The following is a 19,060-nucleotide window of genomic DNA, read 5'->3' as shown; positions in this document are numbered from 1 at the left end:
CAATTCATTGTGTCCTTTGCCACTAGCTCTGAACCGAAGCCAGTTTCCAAACAGACCATTTCCAAATGGATCTCTCACTGTATGTCTTTGTTACAGCCATCATGGTTTAAAAAAAAAAAACACCTGAAGCTGTCAAAACGCACTCTACTAGGGTGACTGCTACCTTCCTGAAAGGAGTCCTTACCAAAGACATTTTGGAAGCTGCTACCTGGTCCATCTGTGCATACCTTTACCAAACATTATCACTTATCAGCCTTTTCCAGGTCTAGAGCAGGATTCGCCACTGCCATCATGCAGGGCATCCTCTCCTCTCTATAATCTTCCTTCCACCATCATCCCAGCTTTGGGAGTCATCCCACAAGTCAGGACTGCAGCAGCAAAACGCAAAGAACATAGCACAGTTGTGTACACTTACCATAAATGTAGATATTCACTTGTATTTACTGTTGACAGTCTTCTTTCCCTCCCTCCTTCCCCCTTTGCCTACAGTAGTCTGCTTCTTTCTTTTTCTCAAGCCAGTTGATCCTATGGGTGTTCACTCTGCTTGGCCTAGTTTCTGTCTTAGACTTTTGCTTTATTGTTAATCTTGGGGACTCCTACCTTCTAGGGGGCAAGAAAAAACAATATGGCATCTGCTGGCTCACTATATACCCTAGCATGCTGCTGTCAGATAGAATGTCCACCTGCCTAAAGAAGAAAGAGATTTTAACTCTGGTAATGGGGCTGGCCAAGGGCTTACACAGCAGAAAATCCCAATGTCACATTTTACAAGACTTTGTTTCAAAATGAATCCTCAAAAAAATCTCCCGTAGAACACCTCAAAAGCTAGTAACTTAAAAGTGCAAAACTATGTACACCTTAAAATAAGGATTTTACTCTCTTGATAGGAACAATTGTCCCAAATTGACAGCTGTGCCCACAGGCATTACATAACCTAAAGTTAAGGTCATCCATATTAAGATGCAAGTTACAGCCTGTGCAGCTTATTTTCTTGTTGCATCTTTATTCTCCTCTCAGAGGTGAAGTACAGCATTTATGATTTCATAAATCATTACATTTTAGTCTTAAAATAAGGGCTTTCACTTTTATTGCTTGTTTCCATAGAAACACAAGAATAAAATAACAGCTGCCCTCAGCTGCAGACTTCTCAACTCACACTGAACTTTTTTTTTGCTAAAGGAAAACAATCAGGATCTCCAATTTATTATTTCCCTGTTGAGAGTTTTGAGGTCGACCATAAATTTTCAAAAATCAGTCTTGACTCCATCTCAGGATCATGTTTTTCTTGGTTGCAGGATCCAGACCATTCCCATGCTGGCATTTCTGCCTGCCCCTAAGGCTCTGATTGCCTTTTTCCATTCTTCTCTTCCCCTGGGTTCAGTCACAGCCAGGGACTTCCTCAGATTTATGGCCTTCACCATTGCTGTGCTGCCTCTGGCCTTGCTTCATATGAGAATACTTCAGTAGTACATAAAGTCAGTGTATCTTCAATGTTTTCACCCCCTAGATCTTAGTTCCCTTCCTTCCCTGTCTTAAGATTGAGCTTCAGTGGTGGATTTGTTAACTTTCTCTTAACGTGGGGCTTCCTTTCCCCATCTCCAGCCCTGAATAAAGAGCTATTTTCAGATGCCTCAGACATGGTGGAGAGCTTCCTTCATCTCTCTCAAGATTCAGGGCCTCTGGTCTCCTAATCATAGATCAGAAAAACATCATCATCAAGGAGATGAGAGCTCTGCTTCTAACTCTTTAGGCCTTTTGTACCCACTTTCATCCTGTGCCCCTGAAATTTTTCACAGACAATAATACTGTGAATGTAGTACGTCAACAAGCAAGGGGGATACAAGGTCCTACCTTCTTTGCAGGCTATTTCTTCAGGTCTGGTATATAGCTGTGAAGTATTAAGTGAATCTTCAGGCTGTCTACACTCCCTCAGACTGTTTGAGCAGGTCCAGCACTCAGATTCATGAATGGATGCTTCACAGAGATGTGTTCCTGGACATTTCCCATTGGTGGGGTATTCTTCAGGTAGATGTTTTTGCCTCCCCTCTGAACAGGCAACTTCCTCTCTTCTGTTCATGTTCCAAGTCCTATGGCTTGGAAAGTTCTGAGGTGAGTCTTTTCCTTGGAAGGGGATGTTTCTGTATGCTTTCCTTCTCCTTCCTCTACTTCTGAGAATATTGTAGATAATCAGGCTGGTCTCTCCCCAAATCTTTGTTGGTGACTCCCTTTTGCCCCAGACTGCATTAGTTCTCCCTACTTTCTCACTTGGACAAGGACAGTTGCCACAAGTTACGTCACAGACTGGACCTGCTCAAACAAGACAAGGGTCTCGTATCCATCCTCTTGTTCACTCTTCAACTGACACTGTGGGTGATAAAGTTTTGATCCCTTTTAGGCACCTCTTTTCAAAGGATGTGCTTCTGGTTCTCCAGGAGGCCACGAAGTCCACTACGAGGAAATCATATTTGTCCAAATGGAAAAGATTTTCTGTCTGGTGCCTCTGTTAAAACCAGGATCCCATATCTGTGTGGAGACTCTTTTGGTTCTCTTATTTATGTGATCTGCATCATGCTGGATTGGAATGTTTTTCTGTTATAGCTCACCTGTCAGCAGTTTCTGCTTCTCTGGCCTTGAATCCTCTTCTGGCATCTAGATTTGAGGTCAAACAGTTTCTTAAAGATGTCTGTCATATCTGGCCTTCCAGGAGGCCAATTTTGCCTTCTTGGGAACTCAGTTTTGTTCTTGAAAAATTGACTCCGGCTTCTTTTGAGCCTGCTGCTTCAGCTTTCTTACAGGATTGTACTTGGAAGATTGTTCTTATTTTAGCCCTCACTTCAGCTAAGACAGAGTCTGAGCTTCAGACTCTCATGGCTGTTCCTCCCTTTTTAATTTTTTAGAGACAGGGCGTCTTTGTACTAATCCTTTTTTTATTCTCAAGGTGGTCAATGAGTTTGTCTCTTAGACTCTTCATTTGCTTTCCTTTTTTCTTACTCAGAAGTCTTCCAGGTAGAAGGTGCTTCACACCTTGAATTTGCATAGACAGCTCTGATATTAAAAAAAAAAAAAAAAAAAAAGATTGCTTATCTGTGGAAGTTCCTTTGCAAGTATGACTAGCTTTTTGTTTCCATTCATCCCAAGTCTTTGGGTTTAGCTGTTTCTAACCAAGCCATCTCATCCTGAATTTCTAAACCCTTTTCTTTTTGTTATTCTTTTCATGGTAGATATCTTTCCTCCTCTGTAAAAGCTCATTCTACCAGAGCTATTGTTTCCTTTGGTGCCTCTTTCAAGGGACTGGGCACCAATTCTCCTTGAGGCTGCTACTTTGTCTTCTGTCCATACTTTCACTGAGCATTACAAGTTGGATATTTTTCCAGGGCTATGCTGCATGGGTTTCCTAAGGGTTCCTCAGTGACCTCCTCCTCCCATGTTTCTTCATGGGTTTTGTACTCTCTTATGCTAGGAATACTGCAACAGTTATATGGAAGGACACAGTACAGCTGTGTAAAATCTTACCAAAACAGTAGGTGGTCTCTTCACTGTTACAGTATTCGCTTCCTCCCTCCTGCCTCCTGCCAGGGTTTTTTTCTTTCTGTCTCTTATTTCTCCTTCTGGATGCACATGTTCCTCCTGGTCCCCAAGGACATTCTGCTGCTCCTGGCGCTTTTAAGTTCTGAGGTGAGTGCATCCATACATCATCTTTATGCCCTACGTCTTGAGCGGGTAGCATAAATGTGATGTACAGCACTTATATATTCTAAAGGCTTTGGTATACTGGCCAGATGTTAGTCTTTCCTTGGCATGAGATTCCTTACTTTAGGAATACTGCAATAGTGAAGAAAAGGACAACTACTGTTGTGGTAAAGTTTTACACAACTACTTTATTACTGCAACAGTGAGGTTAATCATAAGTACCTAGCACAACTCTTCTTTCCTTCAGTTGTGGATGTAGTGGGTAGTGTGTTTAGTTTGCCTTTATGGCATTCCTGCTATACTTAAGGTAGGGTGCTCTGTTCTGTAAAATATTATCTTAATACATTTCACAGTTGTCCTGTACTCGTTTTGCTGTTCCTAGGCCAGGCATACATTTTGTTTCCCAGTTGCTGATTGTTTTACATTGCCTGTTCTGTTTTACTTTGCCTATTCTGTGTAATGTCCATATGTCTACTTTTAACACAAAACATTCTACAATCTCGTTTTCCACGTGTTAACTGCTTGTTTCAGTTCACATTTATTCACCATTGTAATTGCACTGTTTGTAGTGTAGCACATCTTCTTGCACTCCTAATTGTTTGTATGAATGGTCATGGCTTGTAATATTATGCTAATGATGTATTTCTCTGTAATTCTAGTATTTGTGTGGTTGTATCTTGCCTTTTGGCATGGATCGTGACTGAAAAGGATCTTTGAAACAGTTCACTTACCGAATTAGTAAATTGAAGTAAGCAAGCTGTTTATTATTGCATCTATGGAGCAGTCTTATCTTCTCATGCACTCTGGGTGCTTGACTGTTTCTTCAGGGTCAGTAATTTCCACACGTTTCTGTGTAAACGTTCTCTAGCTGCTCAAGCAGTGATATCCCTGGATTTCAGGAAGAGATCTTTAGGTCCATCCAGCAACCCAGTTTCCAATTACAGGAAGAGTAGAATATTCAACAGATCTGTGAAAAAGAGTACACTTCTGCTGATATCTGTGGAGTGGCCGAGACCTGGTTCAAGTCTCTAAAGAGCACCCCTGCATTACCAGGCTGCAACTCATACCACACTTTTCGGCCATCTAACCTGGACCAAAACACCAAAGACGGAGGTGTGTCCATATTCATTAAGGATATCTGCACCTCCAGGTTAGTTGTGCAGAATAATGCATCCGAGTTTATCCAAGTGCAACTAACTCTGGGCAAAACTGCAATCCAAATTGTAGCTTGCTGCAGATCCCCCACCATGCCCCAGGATTCCCACTCCTCTTTTCTTGATATACTGGAAAAATATTAGGGTTCAACCAAATACCCCACCATTAACTGGGAAAACTACTCGTGTACCAACTCCTTTGCTCAACGCTTTCTGGAATTCATAAATTCCAATGCCCTCGATCAACTTATCCACACCTCCACCTGGGGCAATAGTATCCTAGACCTAGTCATTACCAACATGACTGACAGGTGTTCCACACCTAAAGTCAACTCCTCTTTGGTTATATCCAACCATAAGCAAATCACCCTAGATATCCGCATCCTGCCCCCACCCACCATTAAGGAAACCAGAGTAAAAAATTTCTCCAAAGCCAACTTCATGCTTCTTAAGACAGAAGTGCCGAACTTCATGACACCCATGCAGATGGACAATGCAGTTACGACGACTGAATCCTACACAAATGCACTCTATAAGCACTTACACGAGTGCATGGATCGTGCTATCCTCCAAAAAAAGGAAGCCAATCTGGTGGTCCCCTGCCATAAACAAACTCTACAACAGAAGGAAGAAACTGTTGCAAAAGAGAGCAAAATCCCATGAGTGGAGTAGCTCCCTGGTCAGCCTCAGTAAGAAGCTGAGATCCCTTATAAGATCCCCCAAAGCTAGCTATGAAAACAAAATTGCCACTGCTTCTAAGGGCAAAAATAAAACATTCTATAGCTATGTCAAGAATCTCAATGACAACACCCAGATCTGCTCTTAGTTAAAGCACAACGGCATGAAAATTACAGAACCAACTGATATTGCCAACATCCTTGCAGATGGGTTCAGTGCTAACTTTAACCCCCTCTCACCCCCTAAAGGGCCCATATCTATGTAGGAAGAATGCAGAGTCCCTGTAATTACATCTATGCAGGTAAAGCAAAAACACAGCATCCATAGGGACCGGACAACATCCCAGGCAGCGTTTTACAAGAACTTCAGAACGAACTGGCTCTGCATTTAAGCACCATGTTCAATCATAGTCTTACGTCAGGCTTTGTGCCCACTGAATGACACACAGCAACAGTTGTCTCACTCCACAAAGGGGGAGCCACCACTGATCCTGGGAACTATCGCCCTATTAGCCTGACAAGCCTGGTCTGCAAGGCCATGAAACTCGTAAACAGATATTGGTAACCTCCAAACTCTGGACTCCACCGAGTTCGGGTTTGTGAAAGGCAGGTCATGCCTTCTGAACCTTGATCGTCGTCTTTGAGGCAGTCACCAAAGCCATAAACGAGGGTAAGGTGGGTTCACACAGCCTACCTTAACCTCGCCAAGGTTTTCGACACCAACCCCCATTCTGGAATTATAGCTAAACTCACTAAACTAGGTATAAATCCCTACGTCACGAGATGGGTTGCTAACTGGCTCACTGACAGAACCCACACTGTAAAAGTTGCAGACTCCAAATCTGACTTCAAAATAGTGACAAGTGGAATACCACAGGGTTCAGTCCTGGGATCTCTCCTGTTAGCCTGTACTTTAGAGAAGTAGATACCAAACACAGAAGGCCTCTGGCTAATGAAGTTTGCAGATGACGGCAAACTAGGAGCCATAGTCCCCAAATTATGGGGACATCCTACAGAAGGACCTCAGACAGATGCCTGGTGTCAGAAGCATGGCCTCAAGCTCAATGCCAAAATATGCATTGTCATCCCCTTTGGTAAAAACACTGTACCCATGAACTACTACATAAACGGCAGTCTACTTAACACCGAATGTGTGATAAGAGACCTTGGGACCTAGGTGGACAGTAATCTCTCCTTTGATGATCACATCGCCACAGTAGTCAGGAAATTATATCTGGCACACATCACAAAAGGGTTCACATCCAGGAAAAAAGAAGTCATTGTTCCCTCTCCTCTACTCGGCACCCATTATAGACTGCAATGCCCCTTTTGGAATGTACCTCACAAGACATCTGCAGCAGCTGGAAACGCCACAGAAGTACCTCGCAAAGAGGATACTGGCCTCACAGATGCCTTACACTGACCGTCTCAAAAACCTCCAGCTTTACTCTGTAGAATATTGCCTACTCCGAGGAGACCTCTGCCAAACATATAAAGCTATGTTAACCCCAGAGCTGTTGGGCATGCTATACCTAAATAAATTCCAATCCCTCCGAGCTACAAGCTCTAGGGACCTAAACCTTGTCACCACAATAAACAGGACATGCTGGAGGGATAGATTCCTGTCCCAGAGACGACTTATACTCTGGAACAAGCTACTCATCTATGTTAAGCAAGTTCCTCATTAGCACTCTTCAATAAAAAATCTTGATGAGTGAATGGGGAAATACACTTCGGGGATCACTTCTGTGGCTCTGCTCAACAGGGGCACAGGAAATTAACCTTCTTGGGTAGCATAAGCCAGGGAACCTTGTTGGCTAGGCTTACTTAGGCCCTTGGGCCAATAGCCCAGTACCTACCTATGAACCTTGTCCTTAAGAGATTAAACTGCCAAACCCACATCCTTGCTTAGTAGTAGACCCTCCTGGAGAGGAAGGTGGCTAAGGCAAAGGGGGTTGTGGATAAAACTTTGAAGCAAGAGATGCATGAGCTGTGTGACTTCTGCACAAAAAGCTTAGCACTCCACAAAATGTAGATTTTGTGCTATTGATTCATCATGCAGGGCAGCAGCTACTTGGTCTGTTATAGAGATACATTTCTGTCTGAGAACTCTTTGACAGACTTTGTGAAGATGGAACCCCTTAATGTACCACTAGACACAGACATCCTGTTTGGACCCTCCCCCAGTGAAAGTGTTTTCAAAAGACGGGGAGGGAAAAGGCAGAGCTATGCAGTCAGTGAAACAACTCCTTCAATCCAAAGCACCTCAGTTCAGCAAAAACTGTCCTGCAAAATATTGGCATTCATACCCCAAGCATTACAAAAATAAGGCTGCTGAAGGAATCCAGGGGAAATTTAGAAAGTAATGGAAAGCAAAACGAAAAGAAAACTTGGAGTTGCCAAGGATGCAACTCCCAGCGGAAAACACCAATGACTCACCGTCCTGTCCTAGAACCCCACCCCATCTCGTCCTTCCTCCAGATCTCTTCCCTTGTATTCTGCAGATTGGATAGTAGAGTGCCTGGCCGCTTTTGTACAGCATTATAAAAAAGGTACCTGAAGACCAGTGGGTACTTAAAATTCTAAAACAAGGTTACAGGTTGCAATTTCTAAAGTGCCCAAAGTAGAATATTTTTGGTTCTGAAAGACCAGCTTGCCTTTTCACCTCCCATTTAGAGGGATCTTATGGAATGTGGGATACTAGGGAGTGGAGAGAGAGAGTACCCAGAGACAAAAAAAAAAAGGGTTATATTCTGTACTTGGTGCCAAGAAACGAAGGCCCATTCTGGATCTTTCACCCTTTTCTCCTATCCGCATACTTCAGTTCTTGACAGAATCCTTGAAAAAATGTTTGTATTCAGTGTATGCATCACTACACCGTTTTGTCTCAAAAGCATGGCGTCTGGTCTAAAAGGAGCATCATGACAGTTGTGTGGACCCAAACTGATGACAGTCTGCAAAACACAGTCAAAGGCAACCTTACAGAAGCTAATTTATGCATCTCACCAAGACATTTGATAATGTTCATTACTCCGTCCCCTGTGGCTGTACTAAGCCAATTTGAAGTTTGCTGTTGAACTCCATTCTGTTACTGTCTGTCAGTACATTCCAGCACCCTGCCACCTTTGAGTAGTACCTCTGGTTTACTATTAAAAGGTGGAACGTGGAATGTTCACACATGGAAAATCGAAACATGTTTGAATTTCCATCTTGCTGAACATCCCTGTGTGCGAAAGTTTAAATCAGTGAATGCACAGTCCATTCACTGATATAAACTTGAAGTACTGTACAGAGATTGCGGTACAGTGCTGTGTGAGAAATTCATCCCCCTCCTCACTGTAGTGCGATCTCTGAGTTGGAATATACGTAGGGAGTGTGGGGGGCCCTGGGGGGCTTGCCCCTTGCAAAAACGTGAAGATAGGTATAGGAGTTTCCTTTACCTGAGCTTTTGTACGAACATCACATCATCTGTTTGCCAACAATGTCGAATCTGCGGAATTCATTCAGCTGATTCGACTTTGTGCCCTTTTGTACATTTTGACTTTCAGTCCATTATTTCGTCTTTACGAACGGAAATTATTTTAAATTTCAACATTTTAGTAGTAATCTGTACCTCCTGTCTGAACTTAGACCCCCCCCCACACACACACACACTTGGCATCCGTGACCCATTGAGCTAAATTTTATTCATAACAACATATGAGACCTATGCTTTACTTAACATTTTACAGCACTGGTAATAGCACAAGTCCCCTGTGGTGTTCCTTCTGGTGATTGTGTTAACTCCTGAAGTAGGTCTTGAAGACAAAAATGTTTACCCTGATGGTTTCTCAAAGGTAAGTTATGTAAACTGTGCAAGAGACACAAAGTGCTGATTTTAGTAGAAAAGTCCGATTTAATAAACTAAACGTAACAAAGATTACAACAAAGAAAAGTAGTTTGTAAGAAATCAGTATAATGTTTTTTGGCTTATATGAATGAATGGGCAATAGTTTATAGCCATGGTTTTATTTTTTTGTCTGGCATGAGTAGGTGTGTGTTTTTAAGCCAGCATTAATGATTAATATTCAGAATTATGCCAGCATTAATGATTAACATTCAGAACATGTACTGTATTTATTGGGGCCACTTAAAATTAGTGGAAGCTAAGCTGTGTCTGACTATCATTTTCCTGTTTCTGATTTTATAGTCATTTGTTAGTCTTATGAAATAATTGGAATGCTCAAGAGGTAATTTGAATGTTTAAAACAAATCACAAAGGTCTAACCTTGTTTTGATAGAGCTCTGAAAGAGCCCAAGGAACTCTGTTTCATCTTTGGAGTCAACATCGAGCAGAGAGAACTTGATGGGATGTTTATTTACAACTGTAGTCGCTTAATCAAGATGTACGAGAAGGTGGGACCTCAGCTCGAGGGTGGAATGTGAGTATACCTTTAAATTTGCAGGTGTCAAAAATGACTTTAATAGAGCTGCTAGTTAGAACAGTCATGCACTTGTGCTCCAATATCTGAAGTATGTCAATCAAAGCATAGATACACTCTAACATTTTCCTCGTGTTCAATTTTTTTATGTATTTTGGAATCATAAAGTATCATTTAGGGCTTATGTTTTTGTTATGGGCAGTCGTCTTGGAAAAAAGTATCTCTTGTATTGCAAAAATGTAGCTAACTGTGTAAATGACTGGTATTTATGGTCACTGAAAAAAAAGCTCTTGTCTGTTGCCTATGTCACTGTGTTGTCAGAGTACGTATGCTGTAACATGCACAGGGAAATGTATGGAAATAGGGCTGTGGTACTGTAGAAGGAAAAGTAACAAGCCAATACAGAGCATTCTACTCCCTAGGGCGGTATTGTTTCCATGACAGCCTTAGTTGTAATGTCCAGCCCACAGTGTTAACAGTACTAGACTTCACTGTATGATGAGGGGACATCTCGTGGGAAGTTGAAAGAGCTCACTGCCATCTAGAGATGAGGTGTTGAACACCGTGGGGAAGAGGAGTTGAAGCCTTATATTGTCTCTGCAGTGATACAAACTTGACATTTGTGATAGCACTCTCTATAAAAGATACTGCACACACAGAAAGTCTGTTACAACAGCGTGCATGAATGTGCCATATGCCTGTACAAAAAAATTCCAGCAACAAATTTGCCTGTAGTCTTTGAACGCTACCAAGGGATCTAAACTAAACTTGTCCATTCCACCCCCCGTAATGCTAGTCTAGGTTATTTGGATGTATTTAGTAGAAAGTTTGCATTTAGTCTTCTGCAACCTTGGGAATTAGGTTTATTAATTGCTAAACATACAGTGCAACATCAGAGGGACTTGCAAAAATAAGAGAAGACCAAAGTCACCCAGCACATGAGAAATGCCGTCCTCCATTTTCCAGTTCACAAGGCTCTCGGGCAATACATCAGGCTCACTGGTGGACCTATAGTTTTCTGTTTATCTTGTTACCTTTGGTCTTTTGCACTCTTAAGTCTTCAAGTGCTTTGCTCTAGGCTTTGTATACCGAAGCATGAGGGGGTGCTGTGTTATTCTGTGCCTGGATGATTTCCTGTTGCTGGCATGCTCTCTAGAGGAACTGCAAAAAGGCACAAACTGATTTTTCTTTCCTTCTAAGCCCAGGCATTTTCTTGAGCCTTCATAAGTCACTTCTGGCTCCCAGAAAGTTCAGCTGTGTAGCTTGGTGGGATAAAGCCCTAACAATGACCCAGTTAATCTAGGTTTGGTTAGCATCTTGGGTTCTGAAGGAGTTCACCAGAGGAGGCAGAGTAGTGATGGAGCACAGCCTGTACATGACACTTTCTCTGGGGGAGGCTGGTTGAAGAGTATGCCCAGGAATGCAGACTGTATATTAAAATTTGTGGTTGATACTGAACATTACTGCAGGCTGAGGTAGTAGGGCAGTTGATGGGATAACACAAACAGAAATGGGGGGGGGCAATTCCCTCCACTTCCCAATGCACCCATTTTATGTTATCCCTCAAAACTCCTCCAGCATTTGCAGTGGAACTGATTGGGCTGTAGCAGAAAGTCCCAGTCCGCCTTGCAGGTTATGGTTCAGATCCCAGCATGCTGCTAAGATGCCAAATGGGCCACATGGCTGTTGTCCATAGGAGAAACAAATTATTTAACATTTGTTGACCAGGAAAGTCTGACAAGGACGGAGCCTGTTTTCAGCGGAGGCTGGGGAGAAGCGCTCCACATGCATGTCTTTGGATTGTGGGAGGAAACTGTAGTATCCAGAGGAAACCAATGCAAACGCAGGGAGAACAGGCAAACTCCGCACAGAAGGTACCTCAGCTGACAATAGACCTGGAGAAGCTATTACTGTGAGGCAACAACGTTAACCGCTGCAACACAGCGCTGCCCAAATGAGTTTAGTAGAAAAGCCAGGGTGAGGCTTGATGGTCATGAGAGAATCGAAGAAGAAAAGAATGTTCCTGGAAGCATTTCTGGGCAAAAGCAGGACATGTGTGGCATCTTTTCCCCAGTCACAGGTTAGTGCTTATAAAATATTTTTTTCCTGAAGGCTTCACAGGAGTCTCCCCTAATAACCAGAGTGTTTTTAAAAGCCTTGGGATATGGGTCAGCATGGGTTCACTACATAAGACCGAAAACCCATAATACTGATGCCCATAATCCCGAGACCAGATACCCGAAAGACGAGAAGACCAGAAGAGCGAAATTTAAAATCCCGAACACTGCACTAAACATGCACCACACACACACACACACACACACACACACACACACACACACACACACACACACACACACACACACACACACACACACCTTCACGCAAAACGCAAATTCACAGACCAACACTTCATACAAGCCCCCCTGCATCCCCCATGTGGGCGGCTGCACCCTCCACACTCCCCCTACTTAAATATTCTAACTCCAAGATCACACTACACAGACAAACACATGAAAACACCACCACACACCTACATTCCCCTTGCACACACACATCAGTCACAACACACACTTGCACACACATTAAAGCCCATAACCAACACACTCAAACATAGATACTTACCTGACCTTCCACCTATCCATTCACAAACCTCAACACCAGAAGCGCTACTTCCACATCTCCGAACTTCAGGATTTTGAAATTTGCGCTTCTGGTCTTTCAGTATTTAGTGGTTTCAGCTATATGGTCTCGAGATTTTGAAATTCGATATTTCAAAATTTCGAGATTATGTAGTGAACCCGAGTCAGCATACATATACCCTAATGGTTTTCTGTGCAACCTAGTAATCCTAGTCTCCTGTAGAGTATGGATTATTTCAGGTTATTACCTCATTGCTGTCTGTTCTCTCACTAGGTGGTCTGTTGGAAGCCAGAATCCTTAACACCAGGATATCATTCCCAACCAAAAGGAAAGACATTTCAATGTGGTGTGCAGCATGAATAACTTGGATCTGACCGCTTGTTGTACTGCAGTATCTTTCTGAACTTTATCAGAGCCTTGATTGTACTTCCTTCAAAAGGCATCTTTCAGCAGTCTGAGCATTCTGGTAGGAGGCTTCCACAGCCCCTTCAACTCTGCTGTTACTCGTTTTCATTAAGAGTACCATACATCCAAGACTGCTGCCTCTTGTATATTTTTATATGAAACTTGATTTCTGTGATTGAAAAGTTCATACTGTCTTGCTGCTGTCAGATTCCTGTCCTGCAAGACCCTTTTCTTCATAACTGCTGTTTTTGCTAGCAAAATCTTAGAACTAGAAGTCTTGATGTGCTAAGAATCCTGCACGGTCTTTCACAAAGACAGGGTGTCATCAGGTCCCTCCATTATTGAATGGCTAAGGTGGTGCTTGTTTATCTGTCTTGATTGCTTTTTTTCTCCTTTGCTGGTTGACCTCTGAGAAGTCAGAAACAGTGTTTCTAGGTGGGGTGTACTCTGGGGCAGTGTGAGGGTTTTGCTATCCACTTCTTTGATGGTGTCCTCCAGGATGTTCTTAGTGTTTCACTGTTGCAGTCATTACATTTTGGTAATCTGCTTGCAGGTTGCCCTGAGTCGGCCTGATTAACAAAGTCTTGGGTCCCTCGTCTGTTGCTGTCCCTTCTTCCATGACGTCAGGTCGTCGGGGTATAAAACATGCAGCCGATGCCATTACATCAGTCTTTCTTGCCGTGCGGTGCCCGAAGCAGAAGTGCCGGTTGGCTGACTCCTAAAATTTTCGTTTTCGAGTTTCAGAACCGAAATCTTCAACTAAAAGCTAAGTACCCCATTGGGGAAACTTTCTTGCTCCTTCCCGATGTCAGTAAAAGTTAATAATTGCGTTACTTGTGGAAAGCAAATACCTCATAAAGATTTTAATTCGTACTGTATTCCTTGCCTAGGCCCTGACCACGACGTACCTTGTCAGTTTTGTGCTTTATTTAATCAGCACACTATCCGTTCTCAGTATATTTTTGCCTCTAAATATTTTGGTTTAATTATCCAGAAATGTCAGTTAGTCATCGGATTACCGGAATTCTGAAAAAACGCAGAGATAAAGACAGAGACAGGCCACCGAGGTCGAAACCTGCCGACGACACTTCTCCTAAGCCAGTTCGCCGGTACTCAGTGAAGTGCTTTCGCAGCCCCTGATACCTGCTACTTCTGATTCGCAGGCCACTACTGAGACCCATTCTGAGTCCGGTATGCCGCGAGATACTTCAACTATGGAACCCGCGGATGTCTCTACCTTGGATGGGTCCAGAGCTGCTGTGCAGGCACCGGCTTCTGATGGTGTATTCAGGCCTACGGGCTTGCATATTAAATCGAAACCTCCTTCATTAATAAGGCCTAAATTTAGATCCTTGTCTAAAAAAATGACGCCCAGGCCACATGCTCAGGCCTCTATGCCTAAACAAAAAATGGTAAAGATGGCTGAAGATCTAATAACTGTAATCAGGGGTAGTCACCCCCCCCCCCCCTCCAGAGGCCTAGGGCTGAGCTTGATTATGAATCTTGTGATTAGGATTCTGTTTTTTTCTGACTCTGATGCAGAGGACTCATTCCCTTTGCTTCCCTTCCTGAGAATTTTTCTTTTGGGGAAACCTTACATACTCTGAGGGAGCATTTTCACTGAGAAAGCCAGGAATTTTCTGATTCAAAAAAGAGGCTTAGGGATTTCCTCCTTCTACCTCAGCATAGGCCTTTGGCTATTCCTCCTGTACTAGACATTGTTGATGATGCTTTCTCGGAATCCAGTTTGGCCCCTGATTCCCTGCCTCCTGCTCCCAGTAAACCTGACAGATACTACAGGGTCCGTGAGTCCCATAAGTTCCTTTTCAAAAATCCTGTTGCAGATCCAGAGACTATTTCACAGGGGCCCAAGGGCATTAAGGCTTCTACTGCCAAAAATCCTACCCCTTCTGATAGAGACTCCAAGGCGCTGGATAGATGGGGTAAAAAGGTTTATACTTCAGCAACCTTGGCAATTAGAGCTTTAAACTGCCAATTTCATATGTTAAAATATCCGCAACATGTTATTGGACTGCTTAAACAGAAAATTATGTTGATTCCTGACTGTGTGGAAAATAGACTTGCAGGATTTAATGCATTCTGCTGAACAAGTTAGAAAACATACTTTGCAATGTGGTTTTGATTCTTTAGAGGCCTCTTGCAGGGCTGCTGTTACTGGGTCTATGCTTAGAAGGCATGCTTGGCTTAAAGAGCAATCTTTGCCTGATCATGTTAAAGCTAAAGCTAAATTGTTGGATGCTCCTTTAAATCAGGACCGCCTGTTTGGCAACAAGGCTGAAGAAGTTCTTAAAAAGATGGAAGATAAAGCTAAATCTATGCAAACTGTTAAAGATTTTTTACAAGTTCAGCCTCCTAGATTTAGTAGACACTGGCCTTCTAAGAATTAGTCCTTTCCAGCCCCTTCCAGGTCTTCTCAAGCCAAACCCAGATACAGCAAAACCCCCTGGTTTCAGTCCCAGAGGACGCACACAACTAAGCAGTGGGGGGCCTCCACTTCCAAATATGGGAATAATAAGACTTCCCCCTATGGTAAACTATCTCAATGACTTCCTTTTAAAATTTCCAAGCACTTATCAACTGACTGCCCCTTGGGGGGGGGGGGGGTTGCTCTTCATGCAAAGAATTGGGAACTCATTACCCAGGACAAGTGGGTTTTAAATATAGTGTCTCAGGGATACAGATTTCACTTCCACACGTTGCCAACACCAAGCAGGTGGCCGGACTTACCCCCAAATCAGTGGGCAGAGGCCCAAAAAAAAGTACTTTCTCTCTTAAGCATGGGGGCTAATTCAACTGGTACCAGAAGAGGAAAAGGGACAAGGTTTCTACTCAAGACTTTTACTGGTACTCAGAAAAGACAATTTATGGTGTCCTATCCTGGACCGGTCTACTCTAAACACCTTTCTGGAGATTCCAAAATTCAAGATGCTGACTCTTCAGTTAGTTCCTATGCTAGGCAAAGACGCCTTGCTGGCAACACTAGATCTAAAAGAAGCATACCTGCACATCTCAATCAGGGAATCTTGCAGACAATACCTACGCTTCAAAGCAGGCTACACGCACTATCATTTCTCTGCACTGCCCTTTGGCTTATCTACTGTGCCCAGGGTATTCACAAAGTGCTTAGCTCCAGTGATTGCATTTTGCAGGCAAAGAAGTATTCAAATATACCCATACCTGGACGATTGTCTAATTCAGGCAGAAAGCCAGGACATACTTTTGTATCATCTGGCATTTGTAAAAAGGGTTCTAACTTGTTTGGGGTACACCATAAACAAAAAGAAATCACAACTGGTACCCTGTCAACAAATTACATTCCTGAGAGCAAGCTTGTATACAACTTCCCCAGATGGCTTACCTCACGCCAGAAAAGCAAACTCATTTGACAACATGCTTCAAACAAGTGGCCACAAAAACCCTGCTATCTGCAAGACAAATACTGCAAGCCTTGTGGTTCATGGCCTCCTGCATTCTTCTAATTCCATATGCAAGACTGCATACGAGGAAACTGCAGTGGTATCTAAAAAGCCTATGGAGTCAACATTCTCGCAGCCTAGAAACAATGATTCCTATCATACTTTGCCTACGCCTAGAGTTCCTTTGGCGGGCAGAGGCCTGCCAAAAAAACAAGGGACTACCTTTCACACCACCCCCTGCCACCCAAACCCTAATAACAGATGCATCAGACTATGCATGGGGGGGGCTCACCTGGCAGGGAAGTGCATTCAGAGCAAATGGAACCCAAGTCAAATGCACCTGCATATCAATCAAAAAGAAATGTTAGCTGTACAGAATGCTCTGACAGCCTTCAAGGACTACATTCTTCCAGGACAACTAATGGTAAAGATGGACAACAACCACGGTTATGTGGTACATAAACAAGCAGGGGGGTACACATTCTTAACCTCTCTGCAGACTAACCATGGCATTGTGGAATGCAGCCTTGAGCTACCAAGTGCACCTACAAGCTCAATTCCTGCCAGAAAAGTTAAATACACTGGCAGATGGACCAAGCAGAAACCTTATGGACCTATACGAGTGGAAACTGGAACCAAGGATTTTCAACATGTTGACAAGCGAATGGGGGAGCCTGGATATAGACTTGTTTGCCTTCCCCAGAACTACCAATTGGACAAATTTTGCACAAGGACTCCCCACAAACAAGCCTGGGAAATGGATGCTCTGTCCTTCCGCTGGAAAAACCTATCGGTCTATGCCCCCTCCCCCCCCGCGCTGCCTGTGCTCTCCAAAGTACTACTGAAAGTCAAACAGGACAAACCAGGGATAATTTTGATTGCTCCAGATTGGCCGCGCCAACACTGGTACCCCCTCCTGCGCAGTGTGTCATGGTTATCTCCATGGCACCTGCCTCAGACTCCTTCCCTGCTGTCTCAGCAGGAGAACTAGATTCTGCACCCTCTGCTTCCAACACTGAACCTTGCAGCCTGGCTAATTACTTAAATTCTCCCTTACCATCCCTCAGCAAACCTGTGATGGATGTCATCTTAGAGGCAAGGAGGCCTAGTACTATAAAATCTTATGCTGAAAAATGGAAAAGATTCTGTGCCTGGAACCAGTCTCAAGGGATGAGCACAGCAGCACCCAGTTTACCTCAGATTTTACAATACTTAACTGAGATACTTCACAAGGACCTGTCTTTTTCCTCCATTAAAATCCACGCCTCAGCCATTTCAGCTCATTATAACACAGAACCTCCTCTCTTCTCTCATCCACTGCTCTAGCAGTACCTCAGAGGGGCCAAAAATTTGAGACCACCCAGAAGAGCTCCAACCCCAGCCTGGGACCTTAACTTTGTATTGGAGAAACTCACTTTCCCTCCTTTTGAGCCATCTGCTACTGCAGACTTAAAATTTCTTTTTTGGAAAACAGCTTTCCTTTTAGCAATTACTTCAGCTAGAAGGGTATCTGAAATACAGGCAGTTATGGCATTGGAGCCTTTCATCATCTTTCATGCAGAGAGGGTATCACTCAGGACCAGTCCATCCTTCATGCCCAAGGTGGTATCCAGTGTGGCTCTAAATCAGTCCATTCATTTGCCAACTTTCTTTCCCAATCCACAGAACAAAGGGAAACAGATTCTGCATTCCTTGGATGTGCACAGACAACTTAGATTCTACTTGGACAGGACTAAACCTCAAAGAAAATCTGAACAACTGCTGCCATCATTTGCTGCAGGGGCAGAGGGGAAGGCTATTTCAAAACAAACCATTTCTAAATGGATAAGCAATTGCATTAATTTCTGCTATAAGCACAATGGAAAACCTGTCCACAGGAATCAGACCTCACTCCACCAGGGCTGCATCTACTTCTACAGCCTTTCTCAGAGGCGTTCTTACTAGGGACATCCTAGAAGCTGCTACCTGGAGTTCTGTACATACTTTCACCAAGCATTACCATTTGCCAATTTTCTCTAAATCCAGAGCTGGCTTTGCCACTGCAATCTTGCAGGGCCTTATAGCGGCTCCTAATGCTATCTAAACTCCCCCTCCCAACCATAGCTTTGGGAATCTACCCAAATGTAATGACTGCAACAGTGAAACACGAAGAACATAGTACAGTTGTGTACACTTACCATAAATGTAGATGTTAGTGTATTCACTGTTGCAGTCCTGGTTACCCTCCCTCCTTCCCCCTAACTTCTTTTGGCTATACCTCTACTTTCCTTTACTATGCTTAAAAGCCTTTTTGGTGTATTTGCTTTTCTGTTGGAGGTATACCTTTGTGTTTTTATGTTTAATTGCTCCCCATTAGGGGGGCACCTGACATCTGGGGCAAGAAAAAAATGATGTAATGGCATCGGCTGCGTGTTTTATACCCCCTGACAACCTGATGCCATGGAAGAAGGGACAGCAACTGACGTAGGACCCAAGACTTTGTTAATCATGCCAACTGACGTTAACCTGAAAGGCAGATTACCCAAATGTAATGACTGCAACAGTGAATACACTGGAACATCTACATTTATGGTAACTGTACACAACTGTACTTTGTCTTGATCACCTTTCCACTCCTGAGATAGGCAAACAGT

The 19,060-nt window shown here is 43.3% G+C and overlaps 1 protein-coding gene across 1 annotated transcript in view; it reads left to right on the top strand.

Annotated features, from left to right (window-relative positions):
* The window catches only part of MORC2 (MORC family CW-type zinc finger 2), a 1,452,408-nt gene that overhangs the window by 541,067 nt on the left and 892,281 nt on the right, over positions 1 to 19,060 (top strand). Inside the window, exon 13 of the mRNA XM_044068246.1 lies at positions 9,802 to 9,942. Coding sequence (XP_043924181.1) covers positions 9,802 to 9,942 — 141 coding nt within the window. The remainder of the gene's footprint in view (positions 1 to 9,801; positions 9,943 to 19,060) is intronic.

This window comes from Protopterus annectens, chromosome 4.part0, assembly GCF_019279795.1.
Source record: "Protopterus annectens isolate FY-2018-M chromosome 4.part0, PAN1.0, whole genome shotgun sequence".
Classification (NCBI taxonomy): Eukaryota; Metazoa; Chordata; order Ceratodontiformes; family Protopteridae; genus Protopterus; species Protopterus annectens.
The sequence above is the reverse complement of the archived record's forward strand: the minus strand, read 5'-3'. Positions and strand labels throughout refer to the sequence as shown.